Source organism: Astyanax mexicanus, chromosome 19 (assembly GCF_023375975.1).
Source record: "Astyanax mexicanus isolate ESR-SI-001 chromosome 19, AstMex3_surface, whole genome shotgun sequence".
NCBI lineage: Eukaryota > Metazoa > Chordata > Actinopteri > Characiformes > Acestrorhamphidae > Astyanax > Astyanax mexicanus.
This window is the reverse complement of record NC_064426.1, coordinates 35,088,159-35,113,611: the sequence shown is the minus strand read 5'-3', so window position 1 is coordinate 35,113,611 and position 25,453 is coordinate 35,088,159. Positions and strand designations below refer to the sequence as shown.

Genomic DNA, 25,453 nt, shown 5'->3' with positions numbered 1-25,453 from the left:
AAACTCTAAAAGCGCTCTGCAGCAAAATCCACCACAGCCACTCCACGGCGCTTTCGCCCGTTGCTTGTCAGACGGCGACTAACAAGAAGTGATGTTTCCCAGGAACTGAACAAGTGCATCGTTATTTTGCTGTCGCGCAATAGAAAAGAGAAAGGTCATTTATGCTCCCCACTTTGAGGGGACGGCTTGCATTTTCATTCTGTGATTCATTGTTAGGGTTTTTTTTTTTCCTGTTTGGTTTTGCACTGTTTTGGGTTTTGTTTTGTTTTTTTTTGTCGTTTTTTTTTTCTTTCCTTTTTGAAACCTCGATCAAAATGGCTTGAAATAACTGCTTCATCTTTACTGAGAGACAGAGAGCCGTCTGTATACTAACTGTCAGCTTGACTTTTATTTCCACAAAGCGAAAAGGGCTCTTTTGCTTCGGAAAATGCTCCAAAACTCTTTTAACCCACGACTGAGAGCAAACAGAAAGAGACAAAACAAAAAAGGGGCATAAAATGTGGGTAAACACTACACTGCAACAGTCCAGGAACAAACAACGTAAGCACAGCCAGGTTTATTTGTAGAATCTTTTGTTTTCTGGTGTTTTTTTTTATGTCATTTTCGTTTTCATACAGAAAGCCTGGGTTTAAATACACAAGTGCTACAAGGAGGAGAAAACCTCAAATTAACATCAAATAAAAGAAATTAACCCTCATATATTTACACATTTCCACATTCCCCCGCTTTCAACTCTCCTCCGTCCATCTGGCCAATCACAGCCTCTCTGAAGGAGACGGAGACGTACGTGAAAGATGATGGTCTTCTTCTTTCGTCGCTTGTCAAGAAAGCCAAGACTAGCAAGTAGAGTTCTGTTTAAGACTCGTTCTCTTTCCACGGCCATCCTGGCCTTGTGCAAACTACGACAAGGGAAGGGACATTATCAAAAAATAGACACAGGACCTACTGGAACATCTGAAGAAAATGCTGATGACGTCATCATAAGAGACAAGCTACCTATGGAAAAGCTCTGCAGTCCTCCACCAACAACTTTAGTTGTTGTCTTTTTTTGTTTGTTTGTTTGTTTGTCGCTCAGTCCTTTTTCGTCAGACGTCCGACAGAAATTCCTTCGTCTGCCACCGACAAAATGGATACGAAGATGCGCATACACACACACACACACACTCACACAGTGAGGGAGAGTCCATCACAGGGGGACAGTGGGTAAAGGTCACAGTCCACAGAGCAGACCATGGTCAATACAGCTTGTGTCCTGTATCTGTATATATATATATTTATATATATAACAGTTCCATCAAAAAGGCATCAATCTATCTCCTTTCTCACCCATTTGTCCAACCATTCATTCGTCCAATCCCTACAAAACTGTAGCCAGGAAATCTCTCTCTCATCCTGGGTTAGCAGGGCAGGTGGGATACAGTTCCGAAGTTTTGAAGTTCCGAAGAGGGAATAGCTTGGGAGAAGGGAACGCCCTCAGCTACTTTCGCTTTGCCACTATGGACGAACTCTCTGCTGGAAATCAAGAAGAAGAACCAGAGCCAAGAGAGCCAAAAGGGTCTCTGTCTCTCTCTTTTTCTCTCGCGCTTTCTCTTCTTATTTCTGGGGGCATTTAGGGCTGGTATAAGGTCGGAAAGGGAAAAGGGACGCTACAGGACACTTACCTCAGGGTCAAGGGTTGGCTAGAATCCCTACCAGGGGGTGTATTTAGAGGTTAAGGTTAAATTTAAGAATGGCGCCTCCATGCGGGCAGTCCTGTGGGGGTGTTTAGGAAGGAAAGGCTACGGGGAGGCGGGCCCTATGACTGTTTGAGGCGTTTGCGGGGAGGGCCCAGGAAGGGGCACTGAGCCGAGGCGAGGGAGCGATAAGCCTCGGCCACCAGATGAGGGTGCGACGCCACCATGGACTTCCAGCCCGATGTCTCCATCACGTCTGACGCATGGCTGAAACAGAGAGAGGGAAAGAAAAGCGTCAATGGAAAGATACTAGACTATGCAGAAGATCTAGAAGGTACTGTATTTTTAGTCCCGTTAAATTGGTCTTGTTTTTATTTTGGACCTTCGATATGATTCATTTGGGCAGGTGTGAACACAGTAATCCAACTCAAATGTAGACCAAAGCAACCAAACTGAGACCCTTGAAAGAAAAGGTGGTCTCTGTGTTTTGTGTTTAAATCTCCTTCCAAATGAACTCTATCTTTGAGCTAAACAGCTTCCATAGCCATTACTGTTTAACCTGGTATATTATCTATGGTCGGGAGATGGTATGCTGGTTCGAATCCTGTTCATGTAGCTTGCCATCAGCTTCCGGAGCCCTGAGAAAACACAATTAGCTTTGCTCTCTCTGGGTGGGTAGAGGCACTCTCTTCCAACATCACCCCAAGCGGTGTGTCTGATTAGTGTCGCTGTGCTTTCCTCCAAACATGCTGTGATGCTACTCGGCAATGCTACATCAGCAGCAGTTCTAAAAGAGGTGGTGGCTGACTTCACATATATCGAAGGAGGCATGTGCTAATCTTTACTCTCCTGGTGTGTTGGGGCATCACTAGTGATAGGGGGAGTCCTAATGAGTGGGTTGGGTAATTGGCTGTGTAAATTGTGGAGAAAACGGGATCAAAATTAGAGAAAAACTGCAGCAACCCCAGATCATAACACTGCTCCCACAGGCTTGTACTGTAGATACTAGACATGATAATCATTCAAGATTTTTTTTCCGAAAACATTTTCGTCCTCAAAGATGATGGTTCCCCACTTTTTAATAATATGTTGGACAGCTCTTAACCTGATTAACCTGAATCTCCTCCACAGGGCTGTTATTTGCAGTAAATGAGAAATGGCTGAAATAACAAAAAAGATGCAAAGCTTTCAGACTACACAAAAAAATGCAAAAAAACAAGTTAATATTCATAAAGGTTTAAGAGTTTAGAAATCAATATTTGGTGGAATAACCCTGGTTTTTAATCACAGTTTTCATGCATATTGGCATGTTTTCCTCCACCAGTCTTACACACTGCTTTTTGATAACTTTATGCCTTTACTCCTGGTGCAAAAAATCAAGCAGTTCAGTTTGGTGGTTTGATGGCTTGTGATCATCCATCTTCCTCTTGATTGTATTCCAGAGGTTTTTGGTTTTCAATTTGGTAAAATCAGAGAATTCTTTCATTTTTAAATGGTCTCGTTTTTTTTTTTTTTTGGAGCTGTATAAGCAAAAACACTGACAGCTGATTTAATAAAAAAAAAAATTCCACCTAATCTTCCAACTTTTCCAACCATTCACTCTGCCCACCAGCCCGAGGGCTCTGCACAGCACTATCACATATACCAACCAATGGCCTTTAATGACATTTACCCTCTGTCTTGAGTGTGTGTCAGTGTGTGCGAGGGCCCGTGTCCTCTTCCTCACCCCGCCACACTGCTGCCCCCAAACTCTTGACAATAATTGGAGTATGAGATCAGGGCTGGCAGGCTGCTAGCTCGCTCCCCTCTCGCCCGAGAGAACGCTAACTCTTAGCCAAAGATGCTAAAGGTCAGTGCAAGGTGACTGACCAGTTTAGAACAGAGCCCTCGGTTTTTTATTTTCTAAACGTCTGGGGCGGCAAAACAGAGAAAGTGCCTCAATTTAGAAACGTCTCTTGTTTACCAGCACATGCTGGCAAAGTAGCGGCTATTTGGCGGCTGCTGTTTTGTCTGCTTTCTGTCGTGCTTTGTACCACATCTGGGCACGATCCGGTAGAAGGCTGTAAGCAGCGTGGCTCGGCCCAGCATGCTTCAGTCGAACCCTTTCGCAGTCCCTCAGCAGATCAATAGCTCCACTATTACGCTGCGTGAGGCCCCGCGCCGCTCGGGAGAGAGGGAGCCACTCGTAGAAAACAAACAAAAGGAGAAGCGGTGAATGCAGGATGTAAGGTTGAATGCAGATCGTTTTAGGAGATGGGGTCACAGTGGGGGCAAAACCACAACTGCCTCGGCTGTGTGTTTGTGTTTTGTCTGAATGTGAGCGTCTGCTTGTGTTTATAAGTGAACAGAACAGGCACAGGAACATGTGAGGTCTGGGCACATGTGCGAGCGTGTGTGTGTGTGTGTGTGTGTGTGTGTGTATTCTCTGCCATTGTGGTTTATTGATTTTTTTGGTGTGGCTTGTGTTATTGTTGTGGTTGCTGAGCAGGGGCTGGACAAGTGAGAGTGGTAGAGGGAGAGAGGGAGAGAGAGAGAGAGAGAGAGAGAGAGAGAGAGAGAGAGAGAGAGAGAGAGGGAGAGAGAGAGAGAGAGAGAGATAGAGCTTTATAGTGTGGTTTTATAGAGTTAAAATTGCACCAGCTGCAGCCAGTTTGTTTTGTTGCAACAGAAAACAAAGCATATGTGTAGAAGTTAGCCCTTAGTGGGTGCCAGTAATGCTTGTGCCAATATTTAAAATACTACTAAAATAATTAAAAAGAAAACGTAAAATAAAAACATTAAAATAAAGTCAGATTAGGGGCATTGAGTAGTCCAGTGGTCTAAAGTGCTGCCACTATGATCGGGAGATCATTGGCTTGGTTTGAATCCTGGTCATGCAGCTTGCCATCAGCTGCCAATTATGCTCTCTCTAGGCTCCAGCAAAATAAATCAAATTCCAAGGTTAGATATTTACACCGTAAATATAGTAAAAATAGTATATTAATGAAAAGTTACTTTATTTTAGTAATTCAGTTCAAAATGTGAAACGCATTTATTTTGTATAGATGTATTACACACAGAGTGATTTATTTTAAGCATTTATTCATTTTATTAAAATCAGATGACATGTCTCTCCAAACCATCACTAACCGTCAGTAAATTTTACATTTCATTTGTAAATCAAGGAAACAGAGTCTGGAGGAAGAGTGGAGAGACACACAGTCTGAGTTGCTTGAGGTCTAGTGGGGGTTCTGTATTCTGTATTTTCTATGTTTAATGTTTTGCCTGATTCTTTGTCCTGTAATCATGTTTCTGTAAAGCTGCTTTGTGCCAACACCTGTTGTAAAAAGCGCTATACAAATAAATTTGATTTGATTTGATTAATGTGAAGTTTCCACAATCAGTGATGGTTTAGAGAGTCGTGTTTCCCACAGAATCTTACAGCACTTCATGCTTCCCTCTGCTGACAACTTTTATATAGAGATGCAGATTTTATTTTCCAGCAGGATTTGGCACACTGCCCACACTGCTAAAAGTATCAATTAGTCTTATATAATATTTGAATTTTCTGAGACACTGATTTTTAGGTTTTCATTGACTGTAAGCCATAATCATCTACATCTACATCATTTTTGAGAGTTTCAGATTGTGAACTGAATTCAACTGAAATAAAGTAACTTTTTGATGATATTCAAATTTTCAATAAAACAAAATAAAATGTGTGTAAAGTGCGTTCACTCACTAGTTGATGAAGTCGACGGCCTGTGTCTTGAGCTGGTCAGCACTGTGCAGGTCAGCGAGGATCAGGATCTCTGCTGCGTTCTCCACAGACAGACTCGTACACAGAGCATCCTCACACATCACCTTCAGACGCTCCAGAGCATACTATACAGAGAGGGAGAGAGAGAGAGAGAGAGAGAGAGAAAAAGAGAGAGACAAAAGAAAGACGCAACGGTCAAACAATGCATAAATCAGCATGATCTAAGACTTTAATTACTTCCTCATCTCAACCTGCATTCTTTGTGTGGTTAAAGTTTGTTTACTATATGTTTACTGTTGGCTGCAATAATGTAGCTTGTAAGACACGAAGAGGGAAACAAGAGACATTCATAGAGACTCCGAACTAAAAGCATCCTGTTCCCTGAGAGACTCGGCATGTCCTTTAACTGCCATCAAAAACATGTAGGCACATCTTCACACACGTACACTCCAGGAAACAAAAACACCCACAAGAACAGAAGTGTGAGGGAGTCCATCTTCAACATACACATGGGACACACACATCCACACACACATATATATATATATATATATATATATACACACACACAAACACACCCAGAAGTTGTGTAAGAAAGAAGCACAATTGTGCTGTAATGGAGACGTTTTTGACTGGTTTGTCTGGATGAACTGGCAACCACGACCCTGAAGCATCAGGCAGAAAAAAGTTCTGCTTTTTGTTTGTAAAACTTTATAAATTTTCATTTGACTATTAAATTATGAGCGATTTTCTTGGTATATCATTTAAAAACTCAATACAATTTATTTAAGTTTGTGGTTTTAGAGTGACGATGTAATAAAAAGTTAAAGGGGTATAAATATAGCTTTTGTAGGCCACTGTATAACATTTACAGAATCGTTTTTACTTAATTTTTATTTTTTAATTTTTTTATTTATTTATCCTTTTTCTCCCCACTTTACAAGGCCAATTACCCAACCCACTCATTAGGACCCCCCTCATCGCTAGTAGTGATGCCCCAACTCCAGGAAGGTGAAGACTAGCACATGCCTCCTCTGATACATCTGAAGTCAGACTCCGCCTTTTTACAAATACTAAAAGCGCAGCAACTCTGTTCCGATACATCAGCTCACAGACGCTTGTGCTGATCGACATCATCACCCTTTGGAGTGATGTGGGGAGAGAGTGCCACCTACCCACCCAAAGAGAGAGCAAGGACAATTGTGCTCTCTCTGGGCTCCAGCAGCTAATGGCAAGCTGAATGAGCGGGATTCAAACCAGCAACCTCCTGCTTATAGTGGCAGCGCTTAGCCTACTAGATCACTCTGAGCCTGTTTTTTTTTTTTTTAATATGAACTTTTTTTTTACATTCACATAAAAACAGCTCCTATGCTCCACATCAGTACTTTGTTCTTTCCAGAATTATAATAGTAAGCCCAAAGGCCCTCTTACTCACTATTACAGTTCTTATGGTTGCACCTTCTGCATCAACTTAAATAAAGGAATATACAAAGTGATATAAGCAGCATTATGAGAAGTTCTATGAATAGCCTCCCATTATGAAGCAGGATAAGGCTGAAGACAGTCACTCAGAATAAGAGACTGAGAGGTGAGGTAGTGTGTAATTAGGAGATGAAATGAGTGAGGCGATTCTATAATGAAGAGAAAACCTCGAGAAAGACGGGCGGCACAGATCCAAAAGATAGGTTTAATCAGCGCAGCTTAAAATACTCCTTATTCTTTCTATGTTATAGAAGAATATGACGTGTGTAAGTGTGTGAGTGTGAGTGTGTGTGGTCAAAACGACCTGAACATTTTATGATTAATACTGATTTTACACTACCACTTAGCCCTATTCCTTAGTTTTGCGGGGTAATGGCCAGGGTGTAGGGTGTTCCGATTCTTGTTGGGATAGAGGGGCAGGGTATAGTGGTAGGGCTACATACTAACTTCAAAAGGAGGGTTATGAGATATCACTACAATAACCATTGCATTACCTTAGTTTATTATAGGTTGAATGTATTGTGAATATTATTATTTTTTAAACGTTAGCATTTTTTCTCAATAGCAGACTAATAGCAGATTTTCCCTTTCTACCTTAAATGGTCCAGCGGTCACATTCTTTTACCTGAGGCTGCTGCCTGATTTAAGGTGGAACAGGAACAAAAACTAAACAACAAAAAATGGCAAATAACTATCTTTAGCTTCCAAACACGAGAAAAAGTAATCAGTATATGAGTGTGTAAAATGGCTACAGACGACCAATTTCCAAAAAAAGTTTTGAGTTTTCTGACACACCCACAGATCTGATCCCCAGATGAGTAGCAAGCAATGATAGGTCTTTCTCTGTAGCTAATCAGTGAACATATACTTTTCAATGCTGAAAATGCCCATCTTTTCTTTGCTAGTGGTGGTGATAAATTATCGAGATATGATTAGCAACCTTACTGAAGCTCAGTGATTACCTGTTCAGCAGAAAAAATAGCCAGGTTGCCAATTTTCATGGCTGCAGCGTACTCTTTGCATGCTGTTGTAAATACATGACAACCCTAAGTGTGGAAATGGGACTGGAGCAATGGCAGTGGGCAGACTCAGTCTTTCACACAGTTCTAATAAGAAAACACTGGCTGAGGCTGTCTTGAAAAGAGCTGCCAGTGCTTAAACTTAGCATGTATCCTTAATATCTGATGATACATACTAATCATGTGTCCCACTACAGAGAATATGAGGGTGGACAATAATATACAAATACTTTGCACATCACCCCCGACCCCCCCTCGAGGCTCTAAACTAAAGTCCAACAGTAAAGTTACAGACATTGACTACAGAGAACCACTAATTATCTGGTATTAAAGCAGATATCAGATCAGATATCAGGCATATCAGATTTTTGAAGGCCTGTCCCACTTTTTTAGGGGAAGATTTTAACCACTATCTCTTTTAATTCAATTCTAAGAATAAGGTTGACACTCAAAAGCAAGGGGTAGGGGTAGAAATGAGAGGTTTTGTTTGAGTTTTTATCCACAATTTTGTATTTAAATGTACTAGTTCAGTCTATCCCACAGTAGAATAGGTGAGCAGACACTGACTGCAGACTCAGCAATCTCTGAACAGAGTGGTACAAGAAGGTAAGGCCATTAAAATCCCCACCAATTGTCTTCATATTAAAGGTGTGTGTTCATTATACAGGAACAAGTCACTGGTTCTGTGGAAGTCAGCCAATACTCAGTGTATATTATGTATATATGTGTGTGTGTGCTCACCTTGTCGGCAGCAGCGAGTAAATCGTCGGCCATCTTGTCCAGGTTGGGTGCTTTGCCAGTGTAGATGAAGCACATCATCTCCTTGAACACTTCTGGCTCCACGTCATTAATCTCCACCCGATTCTGCACAGCAGGACATAAACACACCTTAACGTCCTGATTCAGGAGAGCATTAAATAAAACAGAACAGCTCACTGCTGCCTTCCACTCAATTCCTCATCATCCTCCACTGATACTACCAAACTGTATCAGTCACGTCTGTCTGCCACCAGCTGAGAAGATCACTACCAGGCTTTATCTGGTGTATTAGCATATTATTGTAGATATTGTGTGACTGTTGGACCAATAGAAATGTTCCAGAATGACTTGATATCACATTCTTTACATTAAAGGTTAATTTTTTATATATATATTTTGGAATAGAAGTTAAAAGCTACATCTTGCTGTTCTGTCCATATGCTATCTTAAAATGTATTATGTGCTTTTAATCATTCCTTTACTCTTTCACATACACACACATTGTAACATACACAAACACAGACATACAGTATTTTACAGACTTCAAGTTGCACTATAAATGAATGGCTATTTTCATACATAAAGTTTACCAGATTATAAGACGCATTAAGTAAACAAAAACATGTTCTTTCAAAGCCAAACGAGTGCTGGATGTTAATCTACACCAGGGGTGTCCAAACTTTTTTTGTTGGGGGCCAGAAGGAGAAATATATTTGAAGTCACGGGCCACAGACTCTGTAATAAAACAAATAATGAATTATACCACTTTAAATAATACTTTTTTCCTGATTATTTCATTTACACACCATTTTACTTGACTTACTATCTTTATCTTTGACAGTGTTGTGTAAACTACGATTTTTCAAATTGATGTTTAATTTCATGATGTCTCTTAATATTAAACTCCTTAATTACGGCAACTTTTAGACTCTTTGCCCCAGTTTTCTGCGCTAGAAATGCACACCCTCTCCGCTTTTAGACTCTTTGGCCCGTTTTTCTGCGCTAGAAATGTGCACCCTCTCCGCTTCTAGACTCTTTGGCCTGTTTCTGACACCTAGCGTTCAAACTTTGAATTATAAAAACCTGCTTAACAGCGGGCCAATTTTCATTCTATTTCTAAAATACCTCTCGGGCCGCTGCAAAAAAGGAAGCGGGCCGTGGTTTGGACACCCCTGATCTACACAGATTACTTTTCTGAAAACTGTTTATTTGGGTGAGTAAAGCTCTTTGGTTTGTTTACGATAAGCTTAGATTTCCATGACTTTGTCTATGAGTGAGTTTTCAGAGAAGTTTCTCCATCACTAAGGCTGGGAGAAGGAGCATTAGAATTTGCATTAGCCGCTAACCACAGCACTAGCGAGAAGTAAATGCCGCCTGACAGCGCTAGACTGAGAAACTCTGAAAGACTGAGTGTTCCGGTAACCCAGAGTGCTATCAGCTAGCAGTTCGTCCCATGTAGCTTGTTTTAACACGGCAAACACGAAGACTACAGTCCAATATACTTGTCTCTGAACAGCAAAAACGTTAGCACTGCGGTTAGCAGCTAATGCTAATGCTGCTGCACCCAGCCTTAGTGCTGGAGAAACTGAACATTTACTGAAAACCCAACCTTTTAACACTGTACTTCAGCAGACTGACTCTACTGCTCCTTAATACCTGACTGGTAGAATTTTATATATAAGGAGCATCAGATTATAAGGCGAACTGTCAATTTTTGGGAAAATAAAAGGATTTTAAGTGCACAAAATATGATAAATACAAAACAAATGCATATACAACTGATGCACTTACATTACTCACATATATGCACTTACATAGGCAAAAATAATTTCATACTCAATTTTAAGGTATGAACTTGTCAAGATGTAATTTCAAAATATTAGCTAAAAGAATGTTTATTTCCAGTTTTATATACAATATCCATATACAGTTTTTTCCAATGGATCAAAAATGACTCAAAAAGCAAAACAGTGTCACAGCATAAAGCTTCCACCCCCATGCTTAACAGTTCAGCAGAGTTCACTGGATTAAAAGCCCTGCGCTCCTGTGTGATCATTCACAAACTTCAGTCTAACAGTAGGTGCTTTTTTTTTTCTTCTTTTTTTTGTACAGCAGCATTTCAGTACTTACACTTAATGTCCAAATGTTTGTGGACATTCTTTTTAATGAATGCATTCAGCAACACAGATGTGCAAATGCACACACAGCGTGTCTAATTTCTTCAGGAAAGTTCTGCCAATAGAATAGGACTATCAGGAGCAGATCAACATTAACCTATTATCACTATCCTTAATGCCAAGTGTGGGCTAGAGAAGGGTATATAAAGCCCCCCAGCATTATTCAGTGGATCAATGGAGCTGTAGCTTCTGTAAAGATGGTGCTGCATTCAATATTTTAGGCATCAACCTCTATGAAATATCTTGGCTGATGGACTACATTGAGGAGTATGAGGAAACTGTTGTGTAAATTACATCTTTGTCCCAAACCACTGCTTTAAACTCGAGCCAACGAATGTGTCAGATCACAAATAAGCCTTGTGTTCTTCAGTTAATGAAACTGTGTCTTTTTGGCTGTGAATTCGGTCTTGGCTGCTTCAGCTCTGGATGCTACCGGAGGGACAGTAAATTCACTGCTATTGCTAATTCTACAGCGCTGCTGCGCTGGCTGGAGGTGTAGAGGTTGGAGTCAGTGCACTGGCAGCGGCTGGAGGAGTGTGAGGTTATACTGTCTTCTGTCCTTTCCTCCTTTCCACTCCAACAGCTCCTATACACCTCCCCTGAGCACAGAGCACTGCAACTGCTACACAACACACACACACACACACACACACGCGCACACATATATACAGCATACAAAGCCAGCCCTCTGCTAAAGCCTTCATTAGGCCTGAAATGTTTACCCAGATGTTCTGAATGTACTGAAGCCAAAATGACCTTCCTAAAGATAAGAATGGAACGAAAACTACCCTATTTTTCACACTATAAGGTGCACTTAAAATCCTTTAATTTTCCCCAAAATTATCAGTGCGCCTTATAATCCAGTGCATCTTATGTATAAATTCTACCAGTCAGGTTGTAAGGGGCAGTAAAGACACTCCGCTGAAGTACAGTTTTATACAGGAGTTTCAGTGAAGTTTCTCCAGCACCGAGGCTGGAGCAGTAATAGCATTAGCCGCTAACCACAGCACTAGCGCTTTCGCCATTCAGAGATGAGTAAAAATGCGTCTTATGTATGAAAATAGTCCAGAAAATAGATGTTCATTGATAGAGCGCCTTATAGTCCGCAAAATACGGTAAACAGAATAACTTGCATTGATGAAAGTCATTGGACCCACAGTACATAGTAATGGGTAATAGTAATGACTTGGCTTGTGCAGACGAACTAGTTGCCTGAAATAGCATGACATTACACGTCATAGACAGCCTGTGAGCTGTATGGATTGCCACCCCCCACAAGGTCTGAACTGATGAAAATCTGCTGATTAATCGCTGAAGTTTTAACAACTGCCTTCTTCGCAGGGCTTCACCAGCATTTCAAATCAGAGCGCTGCTACATATACACTGCAGGTAGTGTGGGTGAGAGCACTCACGAGGAGCTGATATAAGGCAGATTCAAGAACAGTTTTACACATTACTAACTAGGGGTGTCACGATTCTCTAAATTCCTCGATTTGATTTTATTTCCGATTTTAGGATCACGATTCGATTCGATTTTCTTTTTTTTTTTTTTTACAACAGATAGACCTATGCCAGTTTTAGATTAGTCAGTCATTGGTTTGATTCATCAAATTTACAATATCTAATTTTAAAAGGTGGGCTTGATATAAGTGATGCAAAGTGATACAAAGTGATACAAGTGATCTGTAATACACCACATTAGGCACTAATGGTCAAATTTAAATAATTTAATTAAGATATATATGTAATGCCATCTAGTGGCTTTTTTTGGTAGCAGCAGTGTGCACTATTAAAACAGCAGCATAACAAAATAAATAATAAAAAAAATACAGGAACAGTCATGTACAAAATAATAGACTATAGCAGAATGACAAGTTTTTTCTTTAATAAAGATATATTATTAACTTTATCTGAGAGAAAGATGCTCCTTAAGGTACCAAAACTATTAACATATTTGAGGCTAGACAAAACAACTGTTATTTTTATATTTTCAAGTTTTTCTTTAAGAAGATGAGAATGTCCACATTCTCTGGAGAAAGGGCTGCTCTTTGAGCAGTCACAATTTTCGTGGGTCGGCTACAGTGTGCTGCGCCATTTGCGTAGCTTAGAGGGAGGGATCGTTGATCGTCTTTTTGACTTCGAGGCTCGAGACCATGACAATTTCGAAATTGTGACACCCCTATTACTAACACAACTCAAAGTAAATTATTATTTTTTTTAATGTTCAGCATGGATTATCTTGCTTTTATCAGTTTAGTTAGTTTCCAACCTCTTTTCAATCTGTCTGTTTTTGTAGCTAAAAGATACAAGCTGTACAGGACTAGCATAGTAACATTAGCCAAGGCAGATGGACACCTTATTTAGCTTTGGTATTTGTGTGTTTACCAAATATCCGTCTGTTTTTTTTTCTGTGTGAATTTTAGCACTAAAGCACTAACAAATTAATTGTAACCACTGTGGTTTAAGGTGAGGGAGATGGGCTGCAATATAGCGATGTTGAAACTTGACCAGACAAATCTGGTCTTGCTGGGATTGAATGAATATTTCAAGCTTTAGCCTCAACCCACAACACACCTCACTACCAAAACAGTTATCTACACAAAACACACACACACATACTGCCAGGGCCGGCCTAGCCTTGTACCTGCAACACACACAGACACATACACATACACAATGCCAGGAGAGGTCTGCTGTCTGTTTCACAACACACACCATCACAGCCTTGTGCATTCAGACCTTCTAAACTGAACCCAAGAGCACACACACACACAAACACACACACACACACACACACACACACAAACACGCACACAAAAAAGCCTAGGCCAGGCCAGCCTAGCCCTGGATCAGCAACACACCACAGACATCACACACCAGCCAACACAGCCTTGTGTGTAGTACACAAACTGCACACACACAAACACACGCACAGCCAAGAGCAGTCTGTGTCTGTGCTACACAACACACACACAAACACACACACACACACACACACACACACACACACCAGCCAATGCAGCCTTGGATCTGCTACACAAAACACATTCCCACACCAGCCAACACAGCCTTCCAAACTAAAAAGAGCACACCCAAGGGCACACACACACACACACACACACACGAACACACACACGAACACACACACACACCCCTCTTTCACAGGTCTCAAACGTCGATATCTATACACAAATAAAAACTTCAATACACTGGGACACAAGGACAGAATGCTCTCCGAATCCAAAAAAAAATAACTCAAGTAGTACAAGCACAACATGCATCTAAACACAAACCACAATCTACACTAGTTCTCTCTCTTCTTTTCTTCTACTGGGTCGATTTATCCGACTTAATCCTACATGTTCTCTCTCTCACTCTCTCTCTCTCTCTCTCGCTCGCTCGCTCGCTCCATCCATCCATCCCTCTCGCTAGCCTGGGGCCACTGTACCGAGCGCTCTTTATCGCTCGCCACCGCCGTTACAGCAACCCAACACCTTTCTCCGGCTCCGCCACAGAACCAATTACAGAGCTGCTTTATCGTATTCACAGAACCCCAACCAGCCTGACCCAGGTCACGCCTGCTAAAATGGCTGTTCCACGCACTCAAACACAACACGCGCACAAACCCACCTCACCCCCTCCGGTTCACAACTCTCCAAAACCTGCGAATAAGCAAAAACAAAGTGGACAAAACAAGAACATAAAACCACACAAATCCAAATTAAGCTCCCTCACTCACTAAACAATGACAAGGTCGGAGCAGAGCGCGGCTTCAATCCTACCATTCATCACCACCGCCATTTATCATTCATCAACCACCACGGCAAATAAAGAGAAAGACAGAGAAAGAGAGAAAGCAAGAGAGATTAAGAGAGAGAGGGAGAAAAGAAAAAGTTAAAGTACTTGGTTTAACACACCACTCATTCAGTCATCATCAGACATGTGCTCATGTTCTCATGTGAGCTTGTGACCGCCAACTCCTTTTTCCTTAATCTCTCTTCACTTTATTTATCTCTTTCTCTCTTTTCTTGAATCCAATGTAAGCCCACATACAAGCACTGTAGTAAAAACCCTCTGCTTCCACTTGCTCACCATATATCAGCAGATTTAGAGAGGGTGCTTTTCATGGCGGGGGTGCTGAAATCTGCACAACATCGGCAAGCCCACTGAGCAGTGAGTGAGGTAAGTGTGCTCGGGCACGGATTGTTTAAACACAATGTGAGTGCAGGCCAGCGAGGAGGGGGCAGAACCATTTTGGACAATTCTGGCAACAAATTTTGTTTATTTTTTGCTTCTATACATTTATACTATATATCACTTTCAGACCTAGACATGCACACACACAGACACACACAAACAGAAAGACAGACAGTCACACAGACAGTCAGACAGACAGACAGTCAGACAGACAGACAGCCACATAGACAGCCACACACAGTCAGTCACACAGACAGTCACACAGACAGTCACTTAGACAGCCACACAGCCACACACAGACAGCCACACACAGACAGCCACACACAGACAGCCACACACAGACAGTCACACAGACAGTCACACAGACAGGTAGGCACACACACACACACACACACACACACACAGACATACAGACAGAACGACATACACACATACAGTCAAACACATACAGACAGACACACAAACAGACACACAAAGGCAGGCAGACACAAACACAGACACACATGCAGACAGAAATACAGACACACTCCGACAAACAGACACACACACAAACAGACACACACAGACAGACACACACACAGACAGACACACACACAAACAGACACACACACAAACAGACACACACACACACACACACACAGACAGACACACACAGACACACACAGACACAGACACACACAGACACACACAGACAGACACACACACAAACAGACACACACAGACACAGACACAGACACACACAGACACAGACACACAAAGACACAGACAGACACACACACAAACAGACACACACAGACAGGCATTTGCATGATCCCTGCTAGAACTGATAGGAAGGAGCATCTCCTTAATGAAAAACTGGCAACGTCTTCAAACTGTTTCTCCAGAGCCAAGAGTCTAGAAATCCCAAACGCAAGCACATCTCGTCCCAAAAAAACAAGGCATGATGAAACTCTGGGAAAGAGGGATGTGGGGGGAAAAGAAGACAAGAGAAAGACAGGGGAGAAGGAGAAGGAGGCGCAGGGAACCAGCAGGTGGTCAAAGGCAGGAAGTGATGAGAGGCGAGCAGAGAAAAAGCAGAATGTGGGAAAAGCTTGTATCTGGAAGTGTGTCACCATCAGGAAAAGAATGCACATCGGTTCTATTGCCGTCAGCAAACACGGGGTTATAACAATGTTACGACACTGCAGTGATTAATCACTTCTGCACAAAAACTGCCTGACTGATCAGGTCTAGAGAAAGAGATGTCAGAGAGAGTTGGAGAGAGCACTTGTGAGCATGTGTTAATAGAGAACAGAGGAGCACTGAGGAGTAAAACACATCTCAATGTACCTGTGAACTACTGAGAGTGAAAATGTGTCAACTTATAATTCAATTATCCTTCAAACCATCTGAAAGTGATTTAATGCATAAACCATGGCTGTGACTGAAACGGCTCCATACTTCCTCAATAGTATTGTACTGTATAGGAAGAGACTACGTACTGTATTTTCACATTGTACAGCACACTGGATTATAAGGCACTCTATTAATAAACATCTATTTTCTGGTCTATTTTCATACACAAGGTGCACAAGATTATAAAGCGCATTTTAAGCGACACTAGTAAGGAACAGGGGTGTCGCCATATTTCCTTTCCAGGTCTCACCGCTGGGTGGTGGTGGGGGGGTAGCTAACCAAGTTAAGTAAAGCTAAGCTAAGTAAACAAAAATAATGTAATTCTTAAAAAAAAAAGACTTTTTAAAGTCAAATGAGAGCTGGATGTTAATCTACACAGATTTCTCTCCTGAAAACAGTTTATTTGGGTGAGTAAAGTGTTTCCGTTTATTTACAGTAAGCTTAAATTCCCAAATTTCTCCAGCACTAAGGTTGGAGCAGTAGCATTAGCAGCTAACCGCTAAAGGCCCAACAGCACTACACTGAGGAACACTGAGTGTTCCAGTAAGACGAGGCGATATTAGCTAGCGGTTCAACCTACTTAGCTATATATATATATTTTATATCATATTTTTATATAGATATTTTTTTACATTGACTTCCATTGAAAGTTCTCCAGTTGTGTTGTTTTGCATGCTTTCCATTAGACAGCAACAACATATACTTAAATATGCCAATCAATAGAAAGCTACAAGTAAAGAAACTATATATGTATACATATATACACAAACAATTAAAATATATTGAAGTTCCCTGAGTGTGTGAAGAAGCAACTTTTCTGAGCTAATAATAATAATAATACACATGAGAATAAACAAATAACAGCTTCAATCAAACTAAACGTTGAAGCATCTAGTAAAAAATACATAAAACGTAAATATATTAATTCAATTAAGCTGTGCCGTTTCTGTAGTTACTATAAGATGCTGCTTATAAACAGTTTAAATCTGTTTATGATTCTTGCAGTCTTACAGCATTCTAGAATAGCTGATGATATTCAGCATTAAAAAAAGCTCATTGTTGTGTTATTTATAGCTGTAACAATAACATACCGCCTACCCCTGCTACTGCACAGCTCTGAAAATAATATAGTACAGTCTCTCTCTCTCTCTCTCTCTCTCTCTCTCTCTCTCTCTCTCTCTCTCTCTCTTTCCCTCCCTCTTTTTCTCACACAGACAGACAGAGACGTTTATCTTCTGGCATTCTGGGCTGAAAAGTGTGGTCTGCAGACACATCCCCTAAAGACTAATCACTGATGCACTTCCACACTGCGGGGAGACTAATTGAGGTATTAGAATAACACTTGATCTAAGAATATCAAGCAGTTTACAGTGCACGTACACGAACACACACACACACACACACACGAACACACACACGAACACACACACGAACACACACACGAACACACACACACGAACACACACACACGAACACACACACACGAACACACACACACGAACACACACACACGAACACACACACACGAACACACACACAATAGTTTGAGGAGGCTCTGGGCATTTCACTGCTTCCAACAGCAAGAGAGCTTTGTTACTCCTTTTGAAGTTTAATGAGAGAATAAAAGACAGACAAGTCAACAGAGAGAGCGAGAGAGAGAGAGAGAAAGAAAGAGAGAGACAGACAGAGAGAGAGATGGAGGAAAAGGGATGGAGGGAGGGAGCAAAGAAATTGACTGACTCACCTTTTTGCTCTCCTCCATTTCATGCTCAAACATGGCACTGAAAACTGGAGAGCGAGCTGGAAGAGACATAGAGAGAGAGAGAGAAAGAGAAAGAGAGAGAGAGAGAGAGAGAGAGAGAGAGAGGATTAAAAATAAAATTCACAGCAACATTATTTTATCTCCCACATTTTAAGAGGCATATTCGTCTGTTTACAGTAAATACAGATACAGAGATATACAGATATATAGCAGTGGAGAGCTAAAGTTCAGCAACTTAGCTGCACCCACAATGGTCAGGAGATCGCTGGTTCGAATCCTGTCCATGCAGCTTGCCATCAGCTACCGAAGCCCTGAGAGAGCACAACTGGCCTTGCATCAGCAGCAGTTCAAAAAGAGGCGGAGTTTGACTAACACATGTATCGGAGGAGACGTGTCAGTCTTCATCCTCCTGGTGTGTTGGGGCATCACCAGGGATAGGGGGCATCGTAATGAGTGGGTTGGGTAATTGGCTGTGTAAATTGGGAGAAAATTTGAGTAGCTAGGGAATCATATATCTTTAAAAAAAAAAGGGCTTTTGGAGAAGCAATTAATTATTATTGTCCATTCCTTATTTTGTCTGTGATGAGGAGCTTTTATTAGTTTTTATTAGCTTTTATTTTATTTTTCTGTTCCACCTTAAGTGCCGCAGCCTCTGCCATCTGTTGCACCACTGAGACCAACTACTAGCAATTTTTTAAGCTTGCTATACAGAAACTGGCCACTGAATACATTTTACTGACTATAATGTGCACCACATAATAAAGTGCACTATCAATGAACGACTATTTTCTGGTCTATTTTCATGAATGTCAGAAATGTAAAGTGTAATTATATTAATATTAGTGGTGTCAATTAAAACACTAGTAAATACTTATAAGTTTGAGGGGAGTAAATCAATGTAGGGCGCTGGAATAAATAATGCATGATAAACTGGATAGAAAAAACTTTTGTTTTACATTATTGTAAACATCTCAGCTTGATTGTAAAGATTTCTAAATTAGAACTTAATTTGCTGAGTGTAAAAAAAAAAAAATTGTTTTCACACTTGTAGTTGGTTTCTATGGTCCGGATCAGATAGTGAGTTTGTTTACTTAACACAGAATGCTGAACATTTGACGCTGTGCTTTTAAACATAGTGTTTTTAATGGAGCGTGCAGCGCAGATGCGAGCAGTGAATGCCGCACATACGTTGCATAGTGTGTAAACAGCATGGAGCAGCAGAGACAGCGTTTGTTCATAGCTGTATACTGGTCAGGGGTGGGGCAGAACACGTTACTGATTCCGAATTAATTGTGTGCGTTAACGCTTTAGCTTCGACAGCCCTAATTTTAATCGATTGGCAGGCTCTCCTCTGATAATGTCTCTGATGTCTCTGGTTCATGTCATTAAGCCATTACAAAAGCACTAAATACAAGCACTAAAAACAGCGTTATTCAGCCTTTAGTCAGTCCAGTGGTAAATCAGCACTCCCTCTCAGAGCGAGAACAGATCCAGCTTCATATCTACATGACTTAACTCTGACAGTTTCAGAATGCCAGGTGAAATCTAACACATCCTATAACTGCAGCGACTGCACTAATCACACCAGCCACTCTCAGCCAATCGGCTCGCCCCGTTCGCCCGTCTCCTCGGCAATTAGGGAGCCACAGGCTGATAAGTTGAGATAACGAGGAACCCCGCCTCAGCTGGGACCGAAGTCGAACGAGCGACAGACTGGGAGACGGAGGAAGGGATGGAGGGAGGACGGAGGGAGGTAAGGAGAATGAACGGTGTGATTTCTTCTAAATGAGGTAGAATTATGAGACATGCTCCTGTACTTCACTTCACTCCACTGTGCTGCAGAGTGGACCAGAGTAAACAACCATTATATAGAGTAAATAACCGTTATACAGAGTAAAAATAACCGTTATACAGAGTAAATAACCGTTATACAGAGTAAATAACTGTTATATAGAGTAAATAACCATTATACAGAGTAAAAATAACCGTTATACAGAGTAAATAACTGTTATATAGAGTAAATAACCGTTATAAAGAGTAAATAACCATTATACAGAGTAAAAATAACCGTTATACAGAGTAAATAACTGTTATATAGAGTAAATAACCGTTATAAAGAGTAAATAACCGTTATACAGAGTAAATAACCGTTATACAGAGTAAATAACTGTTATATAGAGTAAATAACCATTATACAGAGTAAAAATAACCGTTATACAGAGTAAAAATAACCGTTATACAGAGTAAAAATAATCGTTATACAGAGTAAATAACCGTTATATAGAGTAAATAACCATTATACAGAGTAAAAATAACCGTTATACAGAGTAAAAATAACCGTTATACAGAGTAAAAATAATCGTTATACAGAGTAAATAACCGTTATACAGAGTAAATAACTGTTATATAGAGTAAATAACCATTATACAGAGTAAAATAACCGTTATACAGAGTAAATAACCGTTATACAGAGTAAATAACCGTTATAAAGAGTATATAACCGTTATACAGAGTAAATAACCGTTATACAGAGTAAATAACCGTTATAAAGAGTAAATAACCATTATACAGAGTAAATAACCGTTATATAGAGTAAATAACCATTATACAGTGTTAATAACCATTATATAGAGTAAATAATCGTTATACAGAATAAATAACCGTTATACAGAGTAAATAATCGTTATACAGAGTAAATAACCGTTATACAGAGTAAATAATCGTTATACAGAGTAAATAACCATTATATTGAGTAAATAACTATTATATAGAGTAAATAACAATTACATAGAGTTAATAACTGTTATATAGAGTAAATAACCATTATATAGAGTACATTTTTTATATGTACAAGCATTTTAAGTGTGTCTTATAGTCTGAACACAGTATTTAACTACCAAAAGTAAAAGACTGAGGCTAAAACCTTTCCAGGATACAATCTAGATATTAATCACATGAATTGACAGGGTGTAAATGGTGTGTGTGTGTGTGTGTGTGTTGGTTTGTATTTTACCTGCCAGGATGGCTTTGTGTGCTTGGAACTCCTGTCCAGCTACGCAGAGCGAGCAGTCGGTGAAGCGAGAGTGTTCCCACAGTCCGCCCAGCTCATCAGCCAGTCTGCAGTCTGGAACCTTCACCATGTTCATAGTGTTCTGCCCAGAGATGTTCACGGAGTCCTGCACCACGCTCACCTGTACACAGCACACACACACACACAGATACTGATTACACACCCCTTAATTACAGCATCAGTACACTTCACTCTTACTGTCATCAGTTAACCACTGACTAAGTCATTATCCTGATACCGGAGATTCGATTGCACACAGTACAGTATATATTGTCTATATATAACAGCTGAACATTCGTCTTCAAAGTAATTAGAGGCTACAAGGATTAGCGGAATGAGTTTTTCCTGCAGCATCAGAGCATGACTATATGTTTTTTAAGCAGCTGTTGTTATCAGCTATAATTACAAAAATAGATTATGAAATTTTCCCATTTATCAGAACAATGAAAAAAAAAAAGGTAGCGATCTGAGATAATTATGTGCATTTATTTGCTATTCATCAAGACAGTGTGTTAATTTGTTCAAAAACGGACATCATTACAATACACACAAACAAACAAACAGATAAATCATAATAAATAATGCATTTTGACTTTATAATCTCGCTTTACTTGCACTCGCACCGCGGCACCGATGTCACCTCAAAGCTGACGTTAAGTGAAGTTTAAGGGTTAAGTTTATCGAGCACTCAGTGCTATATCTTTATAACTAAGGCTGTATCTCTGAAAACATTTTCTCCTTTGGGTTTTAGAGCTGTAAAATTGACTATGTGGGGGGGGGAAGGCAGGTAGGTGTTCTATGACACAATGCTGTTAGCCAATCAGAGGTGATATATTTGCATGTATAAATATTCATGAGCAAGAGCCGAAATCCTGTCTTTCTTCAGAGACCTCTAATTCAGTGATCTAAAGCAGGGCTAAATAGAAACACCTAAGCACTTTTCTTTTGGAGAAAGAAAAAAAAATTAAAAAAATGGCTCGCATTGCATTCATTCATACTAGTGACCACAACTAGACATTTTAAATGAATGAGATTTTTAATATTGCAAAATTTAATGCCACCTCGTCAATCTCGTCACACCCTCATTCCTCACACATCATCTTAAAATTAAGGTGGACAAAAAAACGAACATTTTTGGCGAAAACCAAACCAAACAAAATTACTCATTTGACCTGAAAAATCGATTTAGAACTAGAAATTCACAGTTTGTTTGTTTTTTTGGTCAGGTTTACAATAATTTTGCCACTTTTTTCACAAGTCTTAAGGTCATAACCTTAAGTTAATTATTATTAATTTTTTTTTTTTGCATTTTTGATAGCATTTGATGATGAATATTTGCATTTTGCATCTCTACTTCACATCCTAATTTTTGATATTTGTTTTATAGTTACTTCTACTACTAAAGAAACCCTTTCAAGCACCTTTTTATTTTTTTTTTACAGTGTAACTAAAACTACAGAATATAGGGGCATGTCCTCAGCGCCATATTGGTAAACAATTCACATAAGCACGGTGTTGGATGAAGGCTGTCTCCGAGCTCCGGCAGGGAACGCGAGGCAGATGTTAATTCATGCATTTAGAAGAACGCATTTCAGTCAAAATGACAAGCGTGTTCTGAAGTGACTGGAGACCGTTAACTACAGGTGCTCAGGAGGGACACTAGAGTGTCGAACAAGGGCAGACATCCAGTTATGTCTTAATTTACACAAATTGCTTTCATTTGTTTGCAGTGAGTGTGCGCGCTTGTGTGTGAGTGTGTGTTTGAGTGTGTGTGTGTGTGTGTGTGTGTGTGTGTGTGTGTGTGTGTGTGCAAGCATGCGTGGAGGGCCACCATGCTGACTTTGCCACCTGTTCCTGCAGACAGTAAGCACATTCATTTATCTCTCTACAGGGCACACACACACTCTCACACATGCTCTCTCTCACACACACACACACACACACACACACAAAACACATGTACACAGACACAGAAAACGCAGACCTCATGTGCACATGTACACACTCTGAATACAAATATCAAGCACATACAGAGATGATTAAAAGATTGGGAATCCTTAAATATGATCTAAAACAGCAGATTTTCACACAAGTCTTAAAATTAGATAAAAAGAACCCAGTTAAACAAATAAGACAAAATATTTTACTTGCTCATTTATTTATTGAGGAAAATGATCCAATATTACATATTTGTGAGTGGCAAAAATATGTAAACCTCTAAGCCAGGGGTCGGCAATAGGCGGCCCATGGGTCAGATGTGGCCTGCAAGCATGAAACATCTGGCCAGTGAGGTTGCTGGAACTATAATGAAGGATAATGAAAAAATAAATAAATAAAATACTTCTCTAGTGAGCTTTTATTTAAATTCCTTTCCTGTCTTTCTGTCTCTCTGTTGCCTAACATTAGTTTTTCGCCCGTTCTCTCCTTTTTTTCTTTTTTCTAATGAGGATTTGGGTCATACATATGCAGAAATATAGAAAAGAAAATTAAGCACCACTGTATTCACTCTCTCACACACACCTAGCCAGGTGCATATTTTTATTTTAAAATTCGCCGATATGCAGCTTGTTGTGCCAGTGTTTGCATTTTCATATGCCGCTTGTGGTGCCAACAGATGCCAGCGGTTGGTCGCTTGTTTACTGATCTGTAATTAAAATTTCCCCACCAAGCTTAGCTTTCCAAAAAAAAAAAAACTTGTAAAATCACTTTATGGTAGGGTGGCCTTACAGCATCCCATAATAGGAGCATAGCACTTTATCATGGCAGAGAGTCAAGAAAGGCCTCACACACAGTGGTTCTAGACTGAAAAGCACTAATTTTAAGAAGCCGGTTGGTACATGTAACTGACTTCTCCCATTATGCACTACATCGTCAAAAGTCTGGACAAAAAAAAAAAAAACAGGACACAACTTCATGAATTAGTCAATAAATTTAGTCCCAGTGATTAAATTCAATCAGAATTTAAGCTGACATTACAAATTTTAGTGAAAGAATGGAAAGCTATAAAGGCTATAAAGTGTTCAATAAAAGTTTGGTTGAGAAGGGACAATGCTATATGGTTTATTTACAAGCAGCAGCAGGACAAACTTATATACTTTTAGCTTTGTGTATTTTAGTTTTTTTTTAAGTTCGGGGGAAGGTCATTTTTTGTTCCAGCAGGACTGTTCCCCAGGGACAAAGCAAGGTCTGGCATAAAGGCGTGGCTGGGCAAATGTGGTATGGAAGAACCTGACTGGCCTGCACAGAGTCCTGACCTCAACCCTATCAAACATCTTTGGCATTAACTAGAATGGAGACGCCTGTTTAGGCAGTTTAACTAAAATTGGATACTGTTTTTAGTACTCTTTTACTATTGTGCATCAAGAAATAAAATATACTTGCGCTGATGTAACAGCTGGTTAATTATTTAAAAAGGCTGGTCCAGACTATAACAGCCCTAAACAGCATTAAGTAATTTGCATAAAAGATCTGGAGAATTCTTAAGATAATTTAGGGATATTTTTAGCATCTACTGTATTTAAAATATTTCTCAAAAATCGACATTGCGCCTTATATATGAAATTCTACCCGTCAGTTATTAAGGAGCTGTTAAGCCACTCGATTGAAATGTAGAGTTGTAAGGGTGAGTTTTCAATTAAGTTTCTCCAGCACTAAGGCTGGGTGCAGCAGGGTTAGCATTAGCATTAGCCGCTAACCACAGCGTTAGCTCTTTCGCCATTCAGAGGCGAGTATATTGGACTGTAGTCTGCATATTTGGCCATGCTAAGACAAGCTACGTGGGACAAACTGTTAGGTGATAGCACCCTGGATCACCGTTACACTTACGGTTCCTCAGTCTAGCGCAATCGGGCAGCATTTAGGTCCTGCTAGTGCTGAGGTTAGCGGCTAATGCTAATGCTGCTGCACCCAGCCTTAGTGCTGGAGAAACTTTACTGAAAACTCACCCTTATACAAAATACTGGGAATCTAAGCTTACTGTAAATAAACAGAAGCACTTTACTCCCCCAAATAAATGTTTTTCAGGAGAGAAATCTGTGTAGATTGTCGATTTTTTTTTACAGTTTTTTTCACTTCAGAAGGGAAACATGGCAACACCCTTGCTCACTTCGAAGTAGACATCCTTAATAGTGTTGCTTAATGTGCAAAATAATCCAGTGTGCCTTATGTATGAAAATAGACC

General features: G+C 40.2%; 1 protein-coding gene across 3 annotated transcripts in view; it reads right to left on the bottom strand.

Annotated features, from left to right (window-relative positions):
• Positions 1–541: 541 nt before the first annotated feature.
• Positions 542–25,453, bottom strand: part of spop (speckle type BTB/POZ protein) — a 134,420-nt gene continuing 109,508 nt past the window's right edge. For all 3 annotated transcript variants that reach the window (XM_022665072.2, XM_022665073.2, XM_049468200.1), the window contains 5 exons: positions 21,217–21,394; positions 18,186–18,241; positions 8,655–8,777; positions 5,395–5,537; positions 542–1,940 (listed from right to left, as the gene is read on the bottom strand). In XM_022665072.2, the coding sequence (XP_022520793.1) occupies positions 1,796–1,940; positions 5,395–5,537; positions 8,655–8,777; positions 18,186–18,241; positions 21,217–21,394 (645 nt within the window). In that variant the 3' untranslated portion in view covers positions 542–1,795. The remainder of the gene's footprint in view (positions 1,941–5,394; positions 5,538–8,654; positions 8,778–18,185; positions 18,242–21,216; positions 21,395–25,453) is intronic.